The sequence below is a fragment of the Festucalex cinctus genome, chromosome 20, assembly GCF_051991245.1.
Source record: "Festucalex cinctus isolate MCC-2025b chromosome 20, RoL_Fcin_1.0, whole genome shotgun sequence".
Classification (NCBI taxonomy): domain Eukaryota; kingdom Metazoa; phylum Chordata; class Actinopteri; order Syngnathiformes; family Syngnathidae; genus Festucalex; species Festucalex cinctus.
Window position 1 is genome coordinate 13,115,981 of NC_135430.1, and position 24,802 is coordinate 13,140,782.

A 24,802-nucleotide genomic window follows, 5' to 3' on the forward strand; every position below is an offset into this window, starting at 1 on the left:
AAACAGCTCGTTGTTAGCTAGCTAGCTGTTAGCTTGTCTGGTAACTAAAGTAGGGTTGAACTTGAAACATCTCTTGTTGTTTATATTGTGGTGAATGACTTAAGAAAAATGGTCTCCAAACAAATGGAAAAAACCCCCCTGAAAAATACAAAGAAGAATAAGTTGCACACAGTAGAAGAAGAAATAAACAGCTAGGTGTTAGCTAGCTAGCTGCTAACTTGTCTGGTAACTACAGTAGGGTTGAAACATCTCTTGTCATTTTCATTGTGGTGAATGACTTGAGAAACACCTTCTCCAAACAATTACCTGGGCAACAGTGCCAGCTTCAGGACACTTGCTAATTGGCTAAGATCAAAATTATTGTTTTGACAGCCCGCCACACTTTGATATGTGCACTCTCAACACATGCAAGACTTTATATAGGTATGCCAAGCTTCAGAGAGAAGCTCTGCTGGATCCAAGGATACCCTCAGAGTTTGTTTACTTAAAACAATCTCATAAAAATGGTAATGTGTTTCCTTCAAATAGCCACCATTAAAAATATATCTATAAATCAATCAATTTTCAGTTTAAATGCCGCCTCGGGAAAAACGGCGTGATGACTGACGCCTTGTTAACTTCCAGTCAACCGGGTCACCGGAGGCGTGGTTGACACGGATTTGGAGAGGGTGCGTCGGCATAAGGTCATAAGCAGCTCCCGGAGAGCTTGTTAACATTCCAGCGCCAGGGACCCAGCGTGGCTCCCTAATAAGGGCCGCCTTTGTGAGCGGGGCCAGCCGGAACAGCAGGCCGACGGACCGGTCAAGTGACGGGGATGCGGCGCGAGGGGCCGCTCACGCCACTCAAGGAACAGACGTGGCACTGTGTGGCGGACAAAGCCGTGGCAGATATGCATGACAGTCTGCCAAAAAAAAAAAAAAAGATAATGGGAAAGTAAAGAATAGTGGGCGGAAAGTGATGATTACTGTCAACTTAACAGGTCAAGAGAATTAAGTGCCAGGTCAATATTGCAGAATTCCGTTAGTCATCCCGGTCCTGTTACTACCTCTGAAAGCAGAAATTCATCCATCTCCCATTACAGCCGGCTTTTACAAGCAGTGTAAAAGGGGCTCCTATCTGTATTGTTCATCCTTGGCAGAGGAGGTCTTGTCTGATTTGATACTATCCCAAAGTAGGGCTTGCATTGCTTTGTCCTTGCCTCCTCTGTCACGCTCCCCTGCCAATCATACACATCAATCTAAACAATTCAAACTGGGAAAACTCCCACACAATTTCCCCTGGCACAAAACAAGCATATAAATGCCCCCGTTGCCAAACCGTCGAGTGGCCAGAGCGGCATGTGACAACGAGCCAACGACTGAGACTGGAGAGACAAAACAGTAGATAGCATGTCAGGGCTGCCACAAAGGGAATGACAAGTGACATCGAGGCCACGGGTATCATCTTGGCTGGACTCAAAAGGAGGAACCGAGGGAATTAAAGGGCGACGCACTCAAGAAAACGGAGCAGAACCAACCCAACCTTAACCCCGAAAACAATGATCCAAGTGGAAAAGACTATATTTAGAGGTTTTAAAAAAACTGAAGATAAGATCGATAGATAGAGCTCCCACAATGCTGCCTGGCTGACAACATGTCCATGCGCCACTCACAGGATTCACACATGCATTCACATTCACACACACACACACACACACACACAAAGGTGGCGGGCTGTGTTGCCATGGCTCCCTCTGTGCTACAGCTGACAAGTGTTCATCTGTTACCACGGTAACATACTAACATGGCAAGCCGATTCATGCGCAAGAGCAATAAGGGGTCGTATGGAAGCCTCCTCAGGTCATATTGGCCTGTACGGTGATTAGGATGGTGTCTTATTGTTCTTTTTTTTAAATCAAAATTGCAATCTTTGTGGAGGCATTTTTCCCCTGTATGAATTTTTGGCATCAAATCAAAAGTCTTTAAATGCCACACACACAAAAAAAATAAAAAATAAAAATAAAAATGTACTATTATTTGAACACTCATGGTGCATCATATGTTTTAGATTTCCTTCTTCCTGCTTTTTTCCCTTCCATCCTGTTTCTCATTTGTATGCGCTAACCTGAAGCAGATCCCTGTGATGTGTCTGAAATAATATTCACGCTCGCGGCCACAATCTGTGAGAGGATTGAGAGGTTTGTTTGAAGTGCATGGAACCGAAAGTATTCCGTGCTTCAGGACTCCCCGTATAAAAAGGCTGAGTACCTAGCTGGGTCCGTTCGGAATTGAAGGTTAGCGACGAGGACATCATCGTGGGTTAAAGACTGAGTGGATTAAGGACTAATGCATTTCTTTGTTTTGATTTTTTTTTTTTTTGTACCTGTGATAGCAAAGAGGAAAATTTAAATGATGGCCATGGGACAGGAAACTAAACTTATTGACATATAGCATGGCGACAAAAACGGTACTCTGTTCTGGCTGCTAAGTACAAGATGGCTAAATTGACAAAAACAAAAAGTCAATATCTATAATAAATGTCTATGTAAATTACTGCCCGTTAAGTTTGTGCTGTTTAAAAACAACGAACACTAAGTGAAGATTTAGACGACTATAGCTTCTTGCACTAACTGCTAGCCAGCTACTTTTAGCTAGCTGTCATGTGAGTCACTTTTGTGGTCATAAACAAGAGCATTTCATACATGTGTCATGGCTTGATGTTTTAGTACATTGAATATATTACACTGGTTGAGTTTGAGCAGCTAAGCAGTGTCTCAAAGGAATATGTAGTTAGGCCCAGACATGCAGTGTACACTGTACAGTATGTGCATGTCTTTGTGATGGAACAGGAAGCGAGTGACAGGCTAACGAGAGACGCAGTCTTCTAAACGGAGTCTGTAAGGCTCCGTCGCTCCCAAGACACTCTCTCGACATACCCCTGACTCACAAACAAGCGACACCAGCACGTCAAAGAATGTGAACGTGACCCGGCTTGTCAAAATCATCCACGGTTTCCCCTCGAGGAGGAAGAGGACTGGGGGCGACGGGGTTTCAAGGGAGTCTTTAAAGACAGGTTAGGTTGGAAAAAGGCCTTCAAGAATGTGCTTTCCCATGATGGAAACATATATAAATCAAAATACAGCAGATAGGGTGATAAATACATGTCAGAGGAGACGATAGATGAATAAAAACAAAACAGTACAGTAGTTGAATCATGAGTGCAGCAATTGTAAGTCAGATAAGAAGAAAATAAAACTGTCATGATACAATGCAACAAACAAAAACCACATTGGATTCTTCTGTGTTGACGAACAAAGAGCATCTTCATACAGCCTAACAGTGCCACCTAGTGTTCAAAAACAGACGAGCAAGGCAGGCCAATTTGCCCCCCCCCCCCCCCCCCCCTTCCTTTTATTATTATTATCCATCCGTCTATCCATTATCTTGACCGCTTATTCCTCACAAGGGTCGCGGGGATTATTATTATTATTATTATTATTATTATTATTATTAGTAGTAGTAGTAGTAGTATTAGTAGTAGTAGTAGTAGTAGTAATAGTAGTAATAGTAGTAGTAGTAGTAGTTTTTTAATGCACTATATGAAGTTTTGGCCCTATTGTGCATCTAAATAACGTAAAAACACTCACAGTACTTAATGTAGTGGCCAGCTGGTTTTGGGGGTAATTTATTCATATCAGGACACAATTATATGCAAAGAAATTACTATTATGTCAATTTCACAAGCAAACTTACCCAACAGGGGACCGTGGTGCCACGGATAAGAATGAACGTCGTCGCCAGTGTGGTCCTAAGAAAGAACATTTGAAGAAACAGACTACTTTACAATTATACAGATGTGAAACAAAACAAAACATGGCTGTACCATAAATTAATTTTCTGCCTCTCACCCAAAGTCAGGTTTAAGCTCGCCTGCGACCATATTTAGGAAAAGCTCTGAAATGGATGGGATACTGTAATTAGCTGAAAATGCGAAGGTTGTGCTTCAGTGTGAGACTTACTGTTTTAACAAGTTTATCCAGCTCCTCAATAGTTGCCAAATGTACATTCCTATTCATCTTTGCTTTTGAATGATGTGTAGTCAACCTCCACAAATCGCAATTCACCTATCAGCTATTCACAGAAATGTGCTGTTTTGGAAGCACCCTAAGATTCCACAAGATGGCGCCAAAGCCTTGGCTAATTTGAAGCTATGGTGGCTAACAAGTATTTTTGCAGCGATACATATTGATTATACTATTTTTGTCTGTCGGGGAGGAGCTGGGTTTACCCTGGTATGTTCATGGCAGTTATGAGGAGTCGCCAATTCTGAGATTTTGCTCTGCTAGCTCAAGCTAACAAATGACATACAACAACAAGCACAATTTTGGCACATTTTCCCCACAATCAAATCACCTGTACGCCATTTGTATTTAAAGATTATGTAAAATGAGTTTGAAATGAAAGTGAAGTGTTTTGGGATCCCATATTTACAGATTAAACTATGTATATAAGCAATTGTAAACAGTTTTAGGGAGGCATGAATGACTTGCTGTTTTTAGCTATTCAAGCGAATAGTGGGTGTTTAATGGTAGATAGTAGATAGATATCCAGCGCTATACATTTTTTTTAAATTACGCCTTCTACACCGAGGCCCCTTGGAATTGCCGAACATCTCCCGTCACTATCCCGGACCACCCAATTCGCAGGCCTGAGTGGACAGCCTGCTTAGCTCCATGGAAGATGGCGGTCGACAGGATCAGACGTCTGACACAAAAAAAAGACGGAGCTGCTGTGCCTGTGACTGACGGGCCTCCCGCGGGGACTCCGCTTCACCGAAAGTGACTGACACATATCACACATGAGTAATTGACTCCTTCACCCTGTCCTTTTCCCTTATAAAAGTCCAGAGGAACATATTGTTTGACACCAACCCTGCCTCACCCGGCTTCAAAATATGCCAATCAACTCATATGTCAACAAACACTCTCCAGGGTGACCACGAGATGGATTACATAACCTGGCGTCCCTTGGCTGGGCTAGAATATTATGCCTGCATTAGCATTCTATCCCACATCCCTGACTGGGGCCTCCAGAGATGATTAAGAGTGTAATACAAAATGAGAAGGCAGGCGGCCGTCACCACTGAATTAATTGGAATAAGAACCATCGGCAAGATGCGTGCGCAGACATTCAGCGGATAAGCGGCGCACAGAAAGCCAGCCGCTAATGGCTGCAAACTACACTGCCAATAACACGCCAAGGAATTGTTGTTGTTGTTGTTGTTTTTTGACACACTGAGCACGTTTCCTTGTGATGATGTGCTGAGTGCTCTTCAGTCTGCTTGCCTTTCAAGCAAGTCGCAACGGCATCTGTTGGTTCAGAGACAATGTTTAGTCCTGATCAAAATACTTTATACTTGCATTTTGGAAAAATGTGATGATTGGTAGTTATGAAAAGGTTAGGTTTTTTTCTCCTCTAAATGGGAATTAAATTATGTCAAAGTGGGGGCTTAGCTTCACTTTCGCGCAAGTGTAAAAACCACTGATCTGAATATATGACTGCATAGTCGATAGCACACGCCCGTGCAACCCATTGAAGTCACAGGCAGCCATCTTGCTCCTCTCATCTCACGAGCAGACTATACTATACGTCATACAGCTCGTATGCAGTTAGGAAAGGGCTGGGGGGTGGCATGGTCACTATTTTTTAACTCATTCACTGCCAGTCATTATAGAAAATTTTTACATTTCCAATACTCACGTGATATTCCATTCAATAATTATATATAAACCAAATCTACCAAATAACAGAATAGACTCCCTACTTTTTGTCCCGTCCCGTTCTTTTATAATTGACAGCAGAAAAATGTAGGTTTGCCAAATTACAGCCATTTCTCCCATGGACTCTGAAACTGTGTTTATTTCCTATAAAATGGGGCTATGATGTCATCTAACGGTGGTTGGGCATCAGTAAAATTGTTTCCAAGTTTGATATTTACAGTGGAGCATGCTCAGATTCGCCCCCATTTAGCACCGCTCTAAAAAATACAATTGACAAGTATACTTGTCAAAGGCAGTGAATGAGTTAACAAGTAAAAAACAAAATAATAATAATAATTAACAAGTGGACAGTATGTGCTGCTTTAAGACTCCCTTTATCTTTTATTGCTCAGTTCCTTAGAGCCCAATAATAGATTTGGCAGAGCCATCTTTTGTTGAATTACAGTTGTCCATCCATCCATCCATTTTCTTGACCGCTTATTCCTCACAAGGGTCGTGGGGGCTGCTGGCGCCTATCTCAGCTGGCACTGGGCAGTAGGCGGGGGACACCCTGGACTGGTTGCCAACCAATCGCAGGGCACACAGAGACGAACAACCATCCACACTCACACGCACACCTAGGGACAATTCGGAGCGCCCAATTAACCTGCCATGCATGTCTTTGGAATGTGGGAGGAGACCGGAGTACCCGGAGAAGACCCACGCGGGCACGGGGAGAACATGCAAACTCCACCCAGGAAGGTCCGAGCCTGGACTCGAACCGGAGACTTCAGAACTGGGAAGCGGACGTGCTAACCACTCGACTACCGTGCCGCCTAATTACAGTTGTATTTAATTTAAAAAAAAAAAAGTTTCCTCCTGTTCTAAACATCATGAAGTACTGTCTCAAAATGTTCTCCAATGTCGATACTATAAATGTTTAGGATCGTATGCCGAGAAACGTTTCATGGGAGGAGCAATATGGCGGCCTTGTGACTTCAAAAGTCGTGGCCTATTGGCTAGCCAGTCTTATATTATATTATATTATCTAAAACACATAGGCAAAATGATTACCTTACTATTTATAGTTTCACTGCTGTTCCAGTCATGCTTGTCGGGGTGATTGCGAGTGCAATTATCTACACTGCAAAGCAGATTTGATTATCTCCTCATCTGCAGAGGTATGACAATGTCTACATAAAACCGATGGAGACACTGTCCCTGATAAATTATGCATAACGCTCATGGCTTTATTTTAAGGGTCACCTGCGACACAGTCGGGTATGGCGGCGCGGCGTATACAATAATTGCCCGTTCGGCCGAGCAGCACGCTATATTTTATCAGACCACAAACTCCCCGGTGGCGCGTAATGGACTCGGTAATGCAATGAAATCTTTATCTGCCCCTGCAAGGTCCCCTTATGAATCAGACTTAATGGCGTGAAGTCAACACAGAATGGTTTCGGCCAGCGTAATGGCCTTTGTGGTTGCACGTTTGCTAATGAGGCAGCAGCAGAGCGGGGAGATGCACTTGGCCCAGGCAATTTGCAAGGGACAAGGGTCGCCACTTCCTCTCCACCCATAGGAAATATCACTCTAACGCTCAGATGGACAACAAGTAGATATTTACATTTTTTCCCCACAGCTTTCAGGATTTTAATAACATCTCTGTGATGTGTTTGTCATAAGGTCCCAAGGATCAAGAATTACAACAATCTATTTCTGGATAATTTTTTACTTAGGTGGGCACTCTAGAGACCCAACTACTGTAATTGTAGACAATTTTACATATTTATCATTTAAAATATTTGCACATGTCCCTCTTAAAACTATAAAACGTCTTTCTCCTATCATTGTTTTGTCAGAGGCAGCCAAAACAACACATCATTTTATTTTAGGATTACTTGAGGCACTTTCATCTCTCCGGCGATGGAATGCAATCAAACATTAATGACTATTTTCACCCAAATATCATTGTGGGAATTTAGTATGTAAATTTAGAAAAATATCTCGAGGGACCCCCTAATTTCCACACAAAAATAATTGAATTCAGCCGTGAACTGAATGGAATACATACATGGGAGAAGAGAAGAGAAGAGAAGAGAAGAGAAGAGAAGAGAAGAGAAGAGAAGAGAAGAGAAGAGAAGAGAAGAGAAGAGAAGAGAAGAGAAGAGAAGAGAAGAGAAGAGAAGAGAAGAGAAGAGAAGAGAAGAGAAGAGAAGAGAAGAGAAGAGAAGAGAAGAGAAAAGAAAAGAAAAGAAAAGAAAAGAAAAGAAAAGAAAAGAAAAGAAAAGGATAAATGGAGCTGTAGAAAAGTACCATCAATGTCATTTGTTGCTATATATTTGATGGATCAGTTTGGTAGTATACGTTTGTAGGGAAATTGTGATTTTTATTATGAGATATCAAAAAAAATGAAGGCTATATACTCACTACATTATGTGTTCAACCACTAATGTTGGTTGTAATGCAACCAAGTTATTATTGCAAATTGCAACCTAGTCCACCCACGTCAACAAGTCTCGCATAAAAAGTACTTACCATGTAAAATTGCTTCCCCCTCATTTGTCTACGTTTATATCTGCACAGTGTTGACTTCTAAGTGGAAGATGGTTTAGATCAGTGGTGTCCAAACTCGGTCCTCGAAGAGTCCTGCAAGTTTGTATGTTTCCCTTCTCCCACACACAGGTGTGGAAACAGGTGCGTTGGAGCAGTTAAATCACCCAAAACCTGCGGGACTCAGGCTCTCAAGGACCGAGTTTGAACACCACTGGTTTAGATAATAGCTGTTAAAGTGTTTACAGTGAGAAATATTCGACTCTTCTTTGTGGAATGTTTCAAACTTTTGAAGGGGGCTCTAAATTGTAACTTACTTCCGCATCATTTCGTGCTACGTTCGAGGATCTTCGTAAATCTCGGAATCAATTTACTTTAATTGCCCCACAAAACATGGCGAAGGAAGGGGGGGAAAAAACAAAAAACAGAACAAAACAAACATGCCTACAAGTGTCTTCTCATTTTTGACCACGAGATGGCGGTGACTGCAAACTAATTCGCGCCGGCGTTCAAAGGTTGAACCAACCACTGGAAATATTGACTCGCCGCTGTCATTGTCCTATTCGGTGGGAGTGAGCCAGCCATTAGCGGCTAATTAATCAATTAGTCATCCTCCTAGTGTGAATTGTGTTTGGCATGTGCATTACTTCACTGATTACGATAGTAATAACATCGTCTCTATGATGAAGGAGTCCAATTAACTAAGTGTTGTCTCGGTTACACAAACGAGTGGCTCGCTTATTATGGTAAATGCCCCTATGAGGTACGTTTCTGTTCTGGTTTTTATGGTGACGTGACGAAACAAGGTTTTTCCATCCATGGAGTCCATATAATTAAACAATAATTTAACGAATAGCACAAAACAATAAACTTGCAGCTATATTCGTAGGAAGTGGGCGAAATGTGTCATTTTAGGGCAAACTTTGCACTTGGGGGGTGGGGGCGTTCCCGTCCAGACAAACGTTGGAAGAGTCGCCATGGCAACACGGGCGTAAACAGACGGCGGCTGTCGTAAAAAGGCTGCTGTTGAAAAAGAGTCTCGAGAGAACCTATTGTGGTTAGACGAGCGGAGTAGTAGTGAGCCGCTACTCGGGCGAAGAGAGCGGAGAACAAACACGTTTCTCGCCCCTATAAAGGAACTCATGCTACGCGGACACACATGGACGTCCACGCGCCACGCCAGTGATCGGCTCTTTTGTGAGGAGGACGCCGGAGGACCCGGTATACGAAGAGTTAAGATCCGACATCCGAACTGTTTATCTCAGCGGCTAGCAGGCTAGCTGGCTACATGCACGGGGAGACGCTACTGGGAACGGAGCAGAAGCTCGCGTGTTGTGATCGATGGGCTACTGAACCCAGTAGAAACTGCCTTTTTTTGTCGTTATTTTGTTGCCTTGTTGCGGTCCTAATCAACCCTCGCCTCAACTTTGAAGAATGACCGAGTGAGAGCCGAGCGTCCGCTGTTATTCTTTCCCCACTAAACCAGAAAGAAAGAAAAGTCACACAGGTTTGTTGATTTGATTTAACTTTCATCGTATTAAGTCAGTTCGACTTTAGCCTGAATGCTTAAGCCTTTAATGAATGTGCAAATTTTACTTGGCTGGCTTCATGTTTTTTTTTCTTTTACACGAGGCTTCGCGTGACACTTTTGTTGCTTTTTCTCTTGATGAAACCAGCCGATAAGAGCATTTCTCTTATCAGATGCCCTCATCCTCTGAGTGGTAACAAGGCGGGTGACTTAATGTGATCTTTTGCAGGAAAATAACTCTTGTGAGTAATCTGAAGCTCAATTTTACACCACTTGTATTTGGGGAGGAAATGGCATGCATTTGGATTTGGATTTGCATTTGCATTCTTTAGAGCAAATCGGTAAAACAGCAACATTTGTGGCTCATTCAGCTTCAGACCCAGTTTAGACAAGCTCATGTGTTGGCATAATGATTTTTAAATTTTTTATTATTATTATTATTATTATTATTATTATTATTATTGTTAATAATGATAATACTGATAATGATGATAATCTCCAGAAATCGTGACAGTCGGTCCCATTTTGGGTCCTGATCCCAAGTTTGGGAACCCCTTCTTGAAAATAACCTGTTACGATTTTGAAATCCGCCTGCCAGTGAAATTTGCATCCATTTGCTTTGTATTTGCTTGACTCATGTTACTCATTTGTTAGAGAAATGCGCCTGGATGCAAAATGAAACAAGACGTGTTTTTGCAAACAAATGAAACTTCCACACCACCCGCAGCAATCCCTGTTTGTTGCCCGCATAATGGAGCTTAATTTCTACTGAAGATTCACATTGTTGTCCTCAAATGAGAATATTTGTGGCGACTTTTGGTTAGGATGTATGGGTAGTGAGTGGTGCCTTGTAATTGTAATTGTAGACTCGAAGCTCTCCCAGGAATAACGCACACTTTGGTTTCTGACATCAAGCCCAGAAGCCAATTAGAAGTGTGTAAAAATGTGTTAATGAATCAATGAACTGCTTTACTGTATGAACAATTTGTCACCCAACTGTGAGATTTCATAATCACCTGCTTAGGCTGCGTCATTGGCAAAATAACTCTGGCTACATGTTGAATTCTTTTCATGATTTAACAGTCTTGGCGGCACGTTGGAACGCTGGCCTAGGACGAAACAAATCTATAATAGGGATGCCGCTTTTTTCTCTTAACTGCCGCTTGATTTGCTTGATCCTTTAAACATCAGGTAAGTCTTTTGAAATCAATCTAAATAAGCATGCTGACCTCAAACAATCGAGCACATTATAACCCTGAGATCCTCAAAAACAAACACCGTAGATCCCTGGATTAATAATGTCCCTTGGAGAGGAAAAAGGAGGCTGCTGTTAATTGGTGCTGATTTTTTGAAAAGACTTAATGTTCCTCTAGGAGTGTAAAACGCTACCGTCGTTAGGATCCTCTCATTTCCGGCCGCCCGCACTCTTTCTCCTGTGAGGTTCTTTTCTTTTTTTTTTTTTTTTGTATTTGCGATCAAACATTATTGACTCCCCCAGTAGATAACCTTGGCAACTGGAGTCTCGCGTCGCAATGACAGCTGGGGTGGGAAAGTGGAAGCCTCGTCTGATCTTTCAGCTAAAGCCGCCAGCAAACAGTGTTTAAATGCTTTTTTTTGTGTGTCTGTGTCTATGTGTGTGTGTGCTTTGAGACTTAAGTTCTACTCTGTATTTGGTTCCTTTTAAGATATGTTGACTCAACTGCTCAGTAAAAAGTGGCAAAAATGACGAAAAACACTGTACACGGACCACGGTCCTTTTTGTTTCTAATGACTCCCATTCTTAAAACCTGCATTTCTACTTAAGTCAGATTGAGCTGTAGTTTATCAATGATTAAAGTCAAAATTCCACCAAAATTGTATTTGTGTGATAAATACATTGATGTATTTTGTACTGTATGTTGGTACTAGGGGTGTGAATTGCCTAGTACCTGACGATTCGATTCGTATCACGATTCACAGGTCACGATTCGATTCGATACCGATTAATCCCGATACGAATTTATAAGTCGATTCTTGCGATTTTTTTCATTCAAATTTAGAAAATACTAATCAGTAAGCTTGTACAGTGTAAGATTTATATGAAAATGTATTATTTATTTATCTGAAATTTCAGTCTTATAGAGGTTGTAATCTGTTTCATGTTTAAACAGCATTAAAATAATATATTAAGGCTTAATGTTCCGTTCATATAACATTCTTCCATGCTCAAGGTGTGAATCCTAAAAAAAAAAAAAAAAAAAATCGATTCTGCCGATTATTGAATCGATTCGAGAATCGCGCGATGTAGTATCGCGATATATCGCCGAATCGATTTTTTTTTTTAACACCCCTAGTTGGTACAGTCTTAAACCGAGGGCATCCTGTAATTTGCATGCCAGGCCAGTAGTTGGCAGTCATCACTTTGTCAGGACACGATGTGCATAACAAACAACTGCTTTGTGCAACAAAACATTTGTCTTTTGCGTACCATTTATCTGGACAGTTGGATGTAAATGTAGACTTTACTGGTGAAATCTGCTGAGCAGTTTTTATGGTCAAGTCAAATGATTTGGTTTTTAAAAACCTCTACCCTCAGACCTGTTTTAAAGGTTTACATTTTAAGCCTCATGAAAACTACCCACAAGAATAGGGTGTCTTCAGTTTACAATGCTTTTGAGGTTACAAACGATGTATAATAAAGTAGTTTGTGGAGCAGTCTAAGAATACATCATATTGTAATGTTTTTCATACAAATATATAGTGTTAATATCGCTTTACTCTATTTCAATCGAACTGAAAAAGACAGAAAAATGTATGGAAAAACTCTGGGAATTCTAGATTTTGCAGACCATTGTCAGTATTTTGACTAGGGGTGTTAAAAAAAAATCGATTCGGCAATATATCGCGATACTACATCGCGCAATTCTCGAATCGATTCAATAGGCGGCTGAATCGATTTTTTTAATTTTTTTTTAAAGAATTCAGAATTCAGAATTGTTCATTCGGTAGTCTTACAGATTCAACGTCTTATCATCATTGCCTTTTTTTTTTTTTTTTTTTTTTTGTGTGTGAATCGATTTTTAAACTTCCATTTTTAATGGAAAAATATTCAACAAAACGTCTGACTTCGGGTTAGGATTCACACCTTGAGCATGGAAGAATGTTATATGAACGGAACATTAAGCCTTAATATTTTATTTTAATGCTGTTCAAACATGAAACAGATTACAACCTCTATAAGACTGAAATTTCAGATAAATAAATAATACATTTTCATATAAATCTTACACTCTACAACATGGGTGTCAAACATACGGCCCGCGGGCCGGATCAGGCCCGCCAATGAGTTTAATCAGGCCCGCAAGATGATTTTGTAAAGTAAAAAAAAAAAAAATTGTGATGTCGGACTAATTAATCAGCTGGCCACAATCAAAACATATAAATTTGTAATTTCACAAGCAGTCCTAAAATGAGCAATGCAACTTTGTAGGGGAATCGTCGTCCTTGATGTTACAACATAAACTACGGGTTGTTTAATTTTTATTTTTTTTTTTTGGACTCATACACCGACATAAACGTGCTAAATACGTCACAAATTCAATTACTGGTAACACAAATAGATATAACAAGGATTAACGTCCTTATGACATCATTAACTGCACCACGCAATGCATTCTGGGAACAGTATACTGTATATGCAAAACAGCTCGATTTAACACGTCCGGAAAGTGCCACATACCATTTGCATTCGTGTTATTTTTCGGAACAATATGATTACAGTTGAGCTCCGTAATTTAGGGCTGGTCCACGAAAATCTGCGTATAATTGACGGCAATCGTTTTTAAGTTATATACCGTTATTTTCCCGATGCGGCCCACTTGATAATATATTTTCCTCCATGCGGCCCCTGAGCTAACATGAGTTTGACACCGCTGCTCTACAAGCTTACTGATTAGTATTTTCTAAATTTGAATGAAAAAAAATCGCAACAATCGATTTATAAATTCGTATCGGGATTAATCGGTATCGAATCGAATCGTGACCTGTGAATCGTGATACGAATCGAATCGTCAGGTACTAGGCAATTCACACCCCTAATTTTGACTGTCAAATAGATATCAAGATTATTTTGTGGTGGTTTATACCTTCTTTAGTGACCCCAATTTCAAACCTTTACGTGCATGAGAATGGGAATACGGCTGACGATTTTCGAGACTAAAACATGTCATGACTTTATTCCAGCCGCTGCTACTGTGCCCACATTTGGGCTTAAAAGTTCACCTCAGGTGCCACGAAGAGAATTGGTTTATCCCACAGCATCCAAGCCCTCTAGTATCTTAATCTCAATCCAGTTTTACTCGGCGAACAACGGAGGTGATTATCCCTAGAGGAAATTCCCTATCTTATCTGGCTTATCCTGTCAAACCCCGATGCTGAAGACGAGTTGAAATATTCGAATATTACAGCCAGCGTCATCCGCTGCCCGTTGCAACCTTTGTCATTCCGTTTTAAGTCAACACAGGGCCTAGCTATCTCTTTATCGTGCCCCTGTTCTCTCCCGGTAATGAGGCATTTTGCGGCTCTTGGCATCTGCCCCAACTTGAAACTTGCATTTTGCATGCGAGGCTCATTTCCTATGCATGAGGAGTGGGGCGCCCTTTGATTTGCCCGCCTTACTTTGCCTCTCTTTCGTGCTCACTGGAGAAAGAGCGAGAGAGAGTGCTGGAAAAAGTTTCTCCACCCCACTTGAGGTAATTTGTTGCTTATTCTAAAGAGGGTTTTCCGCTTCGTATTGTGTATCCCCTCCTCCCCTTTTGAAGAGAGTGCTGAGGGAGACAAGGTGTCGCCGGGGTGAGATGCAAGAGGGGGGCTAATTTGACACTGGGCACAATGAGGTTCGTCCACAATCTTAAATTTGTCCGGGCTCCCCTTTCTATTCTGTTGGGCAACATCTGGTGCAGAATACAGAGCGGCTGGCTACCATTTAGAGCTTTAAGTGGCCTTTACCCTCAAAGGGGGGCAACCTTGCCATTGGGAACTCTAAAGAATCAAAGCTCTCTGTGCACCAAAAGCCGTGATGGCGCGCTGTAAAAGACGGTGAGTTAATGGCTTTGCAGGTGTAAAATTAACGAACAGCAGCCGTAGAAAGGTAATTACCAGGGAATAATATCCACATTATGACTTACCATTTACAGGCTTGCATTAAGGCTGAATGTTTTGCGCTGTTATTGTGAGTGTTCCAGCAGCAGACTGGTGGATTTCTCTTGTATTCACATTGGCTTTGGGTTGTCAAGAAAAGGCCAGCGTTGGTTAATTTGTGAATGTGTTTTGGCCAGCGCTTAACACCTCCGGTTGTCTCTCGTTAAGATAAAAACTGCTGCATTCGCTTTATCCTTTCGCCACGGCAATTAACACGGTCATTGACATAATCCAGGTAACGCTCCGTAGGTAATTGAGGCCTAACACTTGTTCTCTTGAGAGACGTCAAAAACGCTACGTGTTAGCTTGTTAGCCGCTTGCCTGCGCATATCATTACTCTGCTATGTCCGGGTCTGGTCCGGGGGCTTGTTCAAGCTCGCCGCAGAGGTGAGTGACTTCTACCCGCTCCCCCACTTGACTCCCCCGAGCTTTTTGATGATCCTAGTTTAAATCTCATATCTACTCCCAGGATCTTGGCTGCCTGTGTCAGAAGCTAAATGGCTTTTGATTCGATATCTTAAAGGAACGAGATATTCCATTCCCCCCCCCCCTCAAGCCATTTACTGCCTCACTCCTTGTAGTGAAAAGTTATTCTTTCTTGGCCTGTATTGATGTTTTATTGTTGGCTGACATGGTGTGCTTATTTTCTTTCTACCAGTTCATCTTCCTTTCCCAATTGAATACAATTATCTTGGAGAAATAGATTTTTCTTGGACCCTATCAAATCATCGTGTTGGCTTTTTAGCACGGGCAGAACGGGCACTGCTCCTGAGAGGTTATTCTGTTAAATTGTTCATTCTTCACACTGGAGACATTTTGTGGAAGTCAGCGTGATCCTGAGGTGTAATATTTTTATTTTTTATTTTTTTAAGCTTGCTCAGTGTAATGCTGTTTTCAGACTTAAAAAGCATTAAGGTTTGCCTTGTACTTTTACACCTCTTACATAACTCACAGTATTGTGCCGCTGACATTGTATACTAAATGTGCCCTCAGCATTATTCACTCGTAAGCCCTAAAAGTGGCGATGTTTTTTTATGACTTAATAAATCAATGAATGGCACCCGGATGTGACAGATCACCGTTCAGGCTTTCCATCTTGTTTATGGTACATTATATGCTCACAGAGATTTTACGGTGAGAGCAGACAGACAGCATGCATAAATCTTGTTTCCTCTTTAAAAAACAAAAACATGGAGTGCAGCTGTCTCTACTTCCTCTTAATTGGATTTGGTCTATTTTTAGCGATATTGGCCTAGGTAGGTACAGACGGCGGTGGGTGCAGTTTCTTATCGGAGGCCCCGCAGCCGCAAGCTCTCCGTCGTGAGCCCACATCTCGCCGGCTAGGCTTGAAGGCCGAACACGAGGAATCAGTCGGCGCACGCCACACTAATCTGCTTGCTCGTTAGCCGCGCCCTCGCTCTAGTCAGCTGTCCTAATAGGCATGTCCTAATGAGCTCTAATTGGAGACAGCTAATTTGCATGGCTGGTCTCATTGTCTTTCTTAAAGCATCTTAAAGCTCAAAGCTGTTCAAAAGCTGATTGGGAGTCTAACATGATTTGGTTTTGGATGAACGCTCTTGTCCCTGATCCAAGATTGTAGTATCTTTGTTCTGTGCTTGATTCTTGACACAGCCCTTTGTGCCTGACCTGAATAAGTTTTTGCCCGATGGCATTTTTTTGGGGGGGTTTAGCAAGGGTCATTTTTCAAACATCAAGCGTTATCAAAGTAGGCCAACTTTGATCAAAGATTGAACTTTGCTCTCTTCACAATGCAACGAGAGATTGCTGCATATGTAAAGGCGGAAACAGGGAAGTGATACAACTGCAGCATGGTAAGGCTGTGCAGCATATTTTGATTTGCACTAGAGGAAGACATTTTGCTCTTCATTTGATAGCTGACTTTATATCCCCGCTATCTCCTTGCTTTTATTTATCTTTTTACTGAGAGTGTACATAAAATGATTTTCCTGGAGAGAAAATGTTCACGCAGGCACTGGCAGTTTTATTGCATTGGCCATGTGCCATCTCATCTATGGACAAAGGTAGAGAAAGCTCTCGGATGACCCGAAACAATTAGAATTACTTTGGCAATTGGTTATTCTCAGAAACTGGCCTTTCGCGAGGATAACCACAGTTCTTTAAATTTCTTTTGTATTGTGACCTGTTCTGATGAGTTTCCTGCTCTCTTTTTATTCTCTTTCAGACCTGCTGGCTGAAAGTTGCCCATAAACAGGAAGCCTGGTTGAACATGACTCACCAGCCACTGCCAGAGATTGCCAGCCTCGCCCCAGCTTGCGGCTCTAGATGCCAACCCGATGCACCATGACGGAGAGGCATTAAAGTCAACTCACTGACAACCATCTGGATACCTCTCCCTCCGCCAAATCCCGCAAGACCACCCTTTCCCCCCACTTCATCCTGTCCCCACCATGCTGCGCTTCCTCCCTCTCAAACTTGGCCGTGTGTACCGCTGTCTGAAGCTGCTGTTTGTGGTGGGACTGTTTGTCATCTTGCTGATGAACACCCACAACCTGTTTGCCTCGTTCCAGAAGAACGAGCTTACGGACCGACGCTTCATCAACCTCAACAAGTGTCCCGCCTGCTTCGGCACGAGCTGGTGCCGCAAATTCATGAACGGCCAGGTTTCGTTTGAGACATGGGGGCGCCTGCGCTTCCTCGACATCTTCAACGTCAAGAATGTTTACTTCGCCCAGTACGGGGAGCCCAGGGAAGGCACGCGTCGCATCGTATTGAAGCGGCTCGGCTCCAACCAGGAGCTGGCCGAGATAGACCAAAAGATCTGCAAGAGGGCCACCGGCAGGCCACGGTGCGATCTAATCCAGGCGATGTACAAAACTGAATTTGCTAGGATCAACGGCGACGTTCGTCTTCTTACTCCAGAGGTGGTAGAGGGCTGGTCAGATCTGGTACACTGCCCTTCTCAGCGGCTGCTGGACCGTGTGGTTCGACGATACGCCGAGACCAAAGACTCTGGCAGCTTTCTACTCAAGAACCTTAAAGACACGGAGAGAATGCAGCTGCTCATGACGTTGGCATTCAACCCGGAACCACTTGTCCTGCAGGTATTGTTTGTTACCTTCACCTTGGAGGTTAAATATCCATTATTATATTTGTGCGGCACGGGCCAAGGAAAGTTCAATTGAGAGATAAATTGTCCTTGATTTTGCTATTACTATTGACAACCTAATGACAAAATTCAGACATTTGGAGAAGGTAAGTTGATGGTGAAGGTGGACAAGATGGGTCGAATCCGAATGTTTTTTCTTTTGCCCATGTGGTCTGGGGGATCTGCACTCTGCTGAGTGCCATTATAGTTTCAAATGTCCTTAATTCCTGTGAGTTCCCCTTTGACTGTTGTTTCCATTAACTGTTGTTTTGATAGGATTGAGTCATGGCACGAGGGTTTTTAAGGAATGTCATGCTTTCCTTTGGATAAGATCACCACTGGAGGTCAAGTAAAGCCGTTTTAGTAAAATGCAGGGTAATACTTCCTCTGCTCCATCCCCTTCTATATGTAGATTTAGGAGGAACTATTTTACCCTCCCAGGACCTTTGACAACGCTAACAGTCTTTAAGATAGTTTTGAGAGCTGAGGCCTCCTGAAAGATGATAGGTTTTTGCTGGCGGCAATACTGCATATTTAACACTATATGTAGGGCATATTTGAATTATTCAAGATTGCATCTGTAAATGGTCCAAGTTGTTTTTAATTTTAATACTTGTCTCTGTCCGGTGGGCTGCCATCATCTGTGGGAGAATGTGCTTTGAATATAGTACGTATATAACAGGCCTGACTTGTTTTAGTTTATAATCAGAATGCAAGGGTTTTTTTTTTCTTGATACAGACTTTAAATATTCTACTGAAACGCTTCAGAACCAAGTCACATTCTGGCTTAATTTCTCACAGTGTGTGCTAGTTTGTGTCCTAGCTTTGATACCAGAGGTTTGTATCCTATCATCCTCAGTGCCAGAAAGGATCCACTATCCTATATAGAAGCATCACCACTATGGACACTTTTCCCTCCCTCTGTGATTTACAAGCTTCCAATCAATTTCAATTTCAATCTGCCATTGACCGTGTCTCGACAGAACAAAAATGGTCACAGCCCATGTAGACATTCAATAACTTTCGGGCTGACCTACAACATTCAGCCGGTTTTTACTCATCAAGCCGGACACCTCCAGGCATTCCACAAGACAAAAAGCGAGATCAGCTTTTATGTCCAGTTGATCCATAATGCCTGATTAGCCTCGTGTGGCCGCTTGCCCTCTCTTTTCTGTCTCTTCTCTTGTTCTTTCCGCCTGTGTCTTTCTTCTGTTTTTGTCAGCGTATTAATATATGCTCCACAAACTCTGGATTATTCCACCACGGTGGCCTCTTGCCATTCTCCCCCTTGCCAAAGGGATTCAGACCCACAAATGAAATGCTAAACGCATAGCAGATACAAACACATCGAACCTTCCTGTCACCCACATCCCACTACTCTTTGTTCTTCAGTTGTTTTCTTTCACCACATGGCTCATCACAACACCTTCTCATCTGTGCATATTAGAAATATCCTTTGGGTCATATGGACACGCAGAGATAATGTAGCGGATGGTTGGCATCGATAACATACGGTGAAGTCTGTCAAATTATTTGGTATGTTGGCTTCGCTGGTCAAAATACATCAAAAGACCCTTTGCACAAGCTTGGGCAGCAGTAGACCGTAAAAAATTAATGGGGCCTATAGAGATTGAACTGTTGTAGCACCTTGATGTCCATATTTTGCCAGAGGTTATAGTTGCTGTGTGGAGATTTGATTTTAACGTAAACGAGGACAGAGTTAGTGAAAATCTTATTCCCATTGCTTCATTATGCCTTGTCTTCAGTAAGTTTTGGATGTTTCATCCCAAGATTGATAATTATCAGGTTCACCATCTTTAGTACGACTGATTTCCCACTGTCATTGTTTGGCATTGCATCTCTTTCCTCTGGCTTTATTCAGTTGAATAATGCGCGTAACATTTCTACTGTCTGCTCAGTGAGCCGAGCTCTGTCTCTCGCTCTCTCTCAGAATCGCTTGTGTTTTTGCTCTTTTGAAGCCACTGGCAGTAAATCGGCCCTGTTTCACTATGAGACACCAGACCTCCTTTGTCAGTGGGAAACAATCTGCTGCGCTGTTTTGGCTCCGGCCAACAATGGCCCGTTTCTGTGTGTTATGCAGTACATGACGCATACACAAACACAGCCTCCATTCCTCTGTCACATGCAAGACCATTTGGCCATGGGGAATAAATATTTTTAGATGGCAAAAAATGACCATGGCGAAATATGAAAGCCTTGTGCAATGTCTTTCTCTTTTTTTTCCCCCTCTCAGCTGAAAGCAGTGCTTTCCCTTGATAAATATCATTGCTATGCATTGAAAAGCTACAATCTCGACAAGTTGATTTACACTGCATGTACATGGAGTTGAAGGGAAATGTGTTTTATGACAAGTTGGCGTTGCCATTACAAATGTACAATTAATTAGTCTTTGTAAATGCAGATAATATTAGATAGAAATGCTGCCATTATCGGCAAGACTCCTTTTTAAGAAGTCACACATTTATAGCCTACAACATTAATTGTGAAAAGATTTATAATTCTAGTGCAGAGCATAACTACTGTTGTCATAAGATGGTGAAGATGTGTCAAGGGTTTGTCTTCCTCTTCAAGAAGAGAAGTCATATGATGCACATTGATTTTACCTCGTACTCAATAGTGGCATCATAATTCAGTTTACACAAAAATCAAGTCATAAAGAGATGCCCGGAGCTAATTCTTGCGAATCGATTCAGGCATATTTGAATGGATCAGTCTTCTTTTCCACTGTACTCCACACCGTCTTGCAGTGCCGCCCTCCTTCAATACAGCAGGAGATGGCTCAGTGAGCATAACACCGCATTAGCGAACGTGGAAAATTATTTGCGCACTGATGAGTGCCTCTCGAGTTCAGGCATGGGGCTTAGCGAAATGCACACATTTACTATGCCCTAATGCACCTTCTAATTATCCAAGCACAATTTTCAAAATGTTTCGGTAGCAGCTCCTCAGCAACGGGCCGGTTCAGTTGACAAACATTGATGGGGGCATGAGGTCATATTGGTTGATGGTAATTTGCTAGTCCTGTGATGGCAAGCCAGACTGTAACATGATTAGATGAAAAAATGCTCCCTGGAGCTATTCATGTTTTGGAAAAAACACATTATGTCACCACATACAAGCACGGTTCAAAATGCATGCAAAATGAAACGTGGAATTATTATTTTTTTTTTCCAAAACAGCAGATCGCTTCTGATTGGGTATCACACTACAAAGGCGAAAACATCGCAAGCTTGTTGCACTCCTTTTAAATAGAACATGCCTTGGGATGTATGTATTTAGAAACGCTGATCTTGCTTCTCTCCCCCACCCTTAGTTATAAAGCTTATTCCTATTTGCAGTTAATTTGCCATTCTTGGCGCCTCTCCTTTGGCTAAATGACTCACTGATTCATCAGGTGATGCTCGTGTTTGATGGGCTACAGTACATCTGGCCCAATCGGAAATTAGTTTGATTTTGCCTGGTCTTTCATTCCAAATCATTAAGCCTTGCGAGCGGGCCAGGAACATGTGACTGCGCTCGCACCCTTTTTGGTCCTCGGCTCCGTTTTGCTCAGTGAAGCTGAGAATAGGAACTGACAGGCTGTGGGCTTCACTCAGCCAGCGGTACTCTCATCTCCTCCAAACTCAAATCTGTGCCGCTCCCCCCCCCCTCCCTTTGCGTTGCCACCTTCCCAAGAACCACCTCCTCACTTAACACTCAGTCCTAGGCTGACACCGACATGCTCATCGGAACGATTCAGTCGCGTAGCCATCTGTTTTTTTCCGCACAACATCTGACACCAACACCGCACTGCAGAAAAAAAGAGCCGCACACATTTGATGGATGACCTTATCTTTGATGCCTGCAAAGATTTTTGACAGCAGGATCTTAGCGTAAATGTGAAAGTAAACACTCGGTGCTCTTTCAACAAACAGTCTGGCTGCAATGTTTGTTTTTCCCCAAATGTTGGGTCTCTTCGCCTTGTTGTTGATTCTAATGAGGTTCTGCATAATCAATCACAATCCTCACCTTTGGGAATTGAAGCCTAAGAAAACATTGAAGGTCCTCCTGGCTTGTAGTGGGGCAAAGGTGACACCTGAAATGTGACTCTCCCAAGATAGATTTTATTATGAAAGGAGCCAATTCCAAGACATTACCTGTTACTGGTAAGAACTTGCTCTGTGTCCGTTGTTGAAACCCTTGGCAGTTTTGTTTTGCACACTTTCCGGAACACGCCTCATGTGCAAACGCAATCAAAGCCTGATTTTGCTTTCTGGCGATATTTATTTCATTTCTCGTAATTGTGGATGCACATTCAATCCGGTGGCGTGTCTGCCTCCCATCCCTTAAGGCAATTTCAGTGGCTGAGGTCCATCAGTAAATAGTCTTTAGCGATTAATATCTTACTTTGTTCCTGGCTCCCGGGGATCGTGACACTCCTTAGCGCATAAGAGAGGAGTTGTTTACGCCGCTTAACCCGGCTTCGAGTGGTCCCAATCCCCCTTTCATTATTCCTCTAGGCCTTTGTGTACAGACTGAATCCTGTTAGGATAGGGAGTTATCCGGGCCCAACTCCTCTCTTTTGGATGCCCTCGTTGGAAGGCGTCCCTGCTGGAAGGCGGAGGGCAAGGGAAAGGTTTGATGGCAGTCTGTGTTGTACAAGCCAGGGCCTTGTGGTGTTGTCTCCCATTTGAATGAGCCTGTCTGCTTGTGTCACCGTAATCCTCAGCAAACACGCACACACATACACATGCATGACAGCTGTGTTTGGTTAGGTGTAAATGCCTGTGGTTGAGCCCCCTCCGAAGTACCCTGTACCACCCACCAGCAACCCCCTCCCCTAAACTCGCGCTTCCTACTGTTATGCCTGCGATCCAAACCACTGTTATGGCCACCGGCCTGCTCCCGAGGACGCCGTACTTCAACGCTGGCAAGTCAACCACATTTCAGAGCTCTCCGTGGGCCTCTTAACATGACCGCAACCAATATAGATAAGTAAAAAGCATCTCTTTGCTTTTCCGCATGCCCCGGAGATTCCAATGCCCTTACGTTAGAGCAAGACTATGCTTTTTAGCATGTCAGCATTCCCCGTGTTATAAAATTGTCTATCACATCAAGAACAAGGCTCTTAGCTCCTGACAGAAAAAAATACCTGCAAAAAATATAGCATCTTTAAATATCTGTATTCACTCTTAGTCACTGGAAGTGTAGCTGCCTTGGGGACGATGTAACCTCTCTGTGACTGTTTGGTTCATTAAATTCTCTTAAATACTGACTTGCTAGATGGCTCTATCGGCAGTGAGGTTTGGAGCACAGGGTCAGTCGCAGCAGTCATCCGACAGTCAACGCTGCTCTGCGGTCTCCCAGGATAATTGCCTGCTGCTTAACGATACACAACCCTTGATGACAACCTCAAACACACAGTCCTCGGAACTGAGGTCCGAGTTCCAGTTGGGTTCCTCCCCGGTCTGCGTGGGCGGCACAACCACCCAGACTGATTCAACACCGACAGCCTTTGACTTCTTACATTCCTGGGTTTCCCAGTAAGGCGGATTTATGAGGTCTTTACTCAGGTTCAGGTCAGCACACAGTTATCATTAGAAACCACTAGGTCTGCCCCTCCGCCACCCTCCCCCTTTTTGCTCACATTCTCGATTTTCATTCTCCAGTACACAAAACTCCACAAATGTAGACCACCCATTTCTATCTGTGGTCAGATGTTCTCCTTTTTTTGGCAAATTTTTTCCCCCACATTATTAAGTAATGCCTCCTTCCCTATACAGATTTTACAGTCAGCCATGTGTGAAATTTTATTTAAAGGGCAAAAATTAGCTTGCATAAAAGCAGTGTCTAGCACAAGAACTACAAACTAATATCTAAAAGGGATTTCAAGCTCTGTGTTAAAGCTTAGCTAATTGATATGCTTTGACAGGAGCTTTGACACGCAATGAATAAATAAGGAAGTAGTGTGTGTGTGGATCACTCTAGGAGGCTGCATTCATCACAATAAACCAACTCAAATTGTATGGAAAAGATATTTAAAATGTGCAATACGGTCAAATGTGAAGTAGACCAAATGCACTTAGAATTCTGTACTAGTTTGAGTCGTCTTTACAGAACGATTTTCCCTCTTCCCAGGAAGGCTGCGCGCTCCACAGAGGGTGACTTTGCTGTCTTTGAACAGCGTCCATAGTAATGAGGCAGACTGAGGCCATTCGTAATCAAACCACACTCCACATCCTTTGTCTCTTTACACGTTGGCACTCAAAATGTGCAAATACTTTCCTCCAACCTAAGTTTGCTGACTAGGAATTTGCAGCGTTGTGAAACCGACAACATTGCTGCCTTTTAAAGTCACATTTGGCGGATGGAACAAAGAGGCAATGAGCAAGTTTGAGGGTGGATGCTACCCGCAGAGAACTGTCTAGATGCATGTGCGCTCGGTTGGTGCTTTTCATGCCGATTCCCTAGTGAGGCTTGAGCGCTCGCTGTGGGCTACCAGACTTGATTTGAGACTTCAAATTGCCCCCAAAATGCCAGAAGGGGCTCACTGCACGTCCTCCATATGCACAAGGTGAATAAGAAATGTCTGCCCCCTCCTTCGTCTTCCTGACTCCTGCATGGCAGTCCCAGCTTCACAGGAGGAACATCTGACTCCGCCTCAAAGATGAGCCTT

General features: G+C 42.8%; 1 protein-coding gene and 1 long non-coding RNA gene across 3 annotated transcripts in view; one reads left to right on the forward strand and one right to left on the reverse strand.

Moving 5' to 3' along the window:
* LOC144009209 (uncharacterized) overlaps positions 1-8,435 on the reverse strand; it is a 48,242-nt gene extending 39,807 nt beyond the window's left edge. The window contains exons 1-3 of the long non-coding RNA XR_013280862.1: positions 8,279-8,435; positions 3,887-3,932; positions 3,732-3,786 (exon numbers count right to left, since the gene is read on the reverse strand). This is a non-coding gene — a long non-coding RNA (uncharacterized LOC144009209). The remainder of the gene's footprint in view (positions 1-3,731; positions 3,787-3,886; positions 3,933-8,278) is intronic.
* An 881-nt stretch (positions 8,436-9,316) lies between these two features.
* The window catches only part of dipk2ab (divergent protein kinase domain 2Ab), a 34,546-nt gene continuing 19,060 nt past the window's right edge, over positions 9,317-24,802 (forward strand). The window contains exons 1-2 of one of the 2 annotated variants that reach the window (XM_077509289.1): positions 9,317-9,800; positions 17,203-18,082. In XM_077509289.1, coding sequence (XP_077365415.1) covers positions 17,429-18,082 — 654 coding nt within the window. In that variant the 5' untranslated portion in view covers positions 9,317-9,800; positions 17,203-17,428. Of the gene's footprint in view, positions 9,801-16,584; positions 16,832-17,202; positions 18,083-24,802 lie in introns of those variants that run through there. The other variant, XM_077509290.1, reaches the window with a different exon arrangement.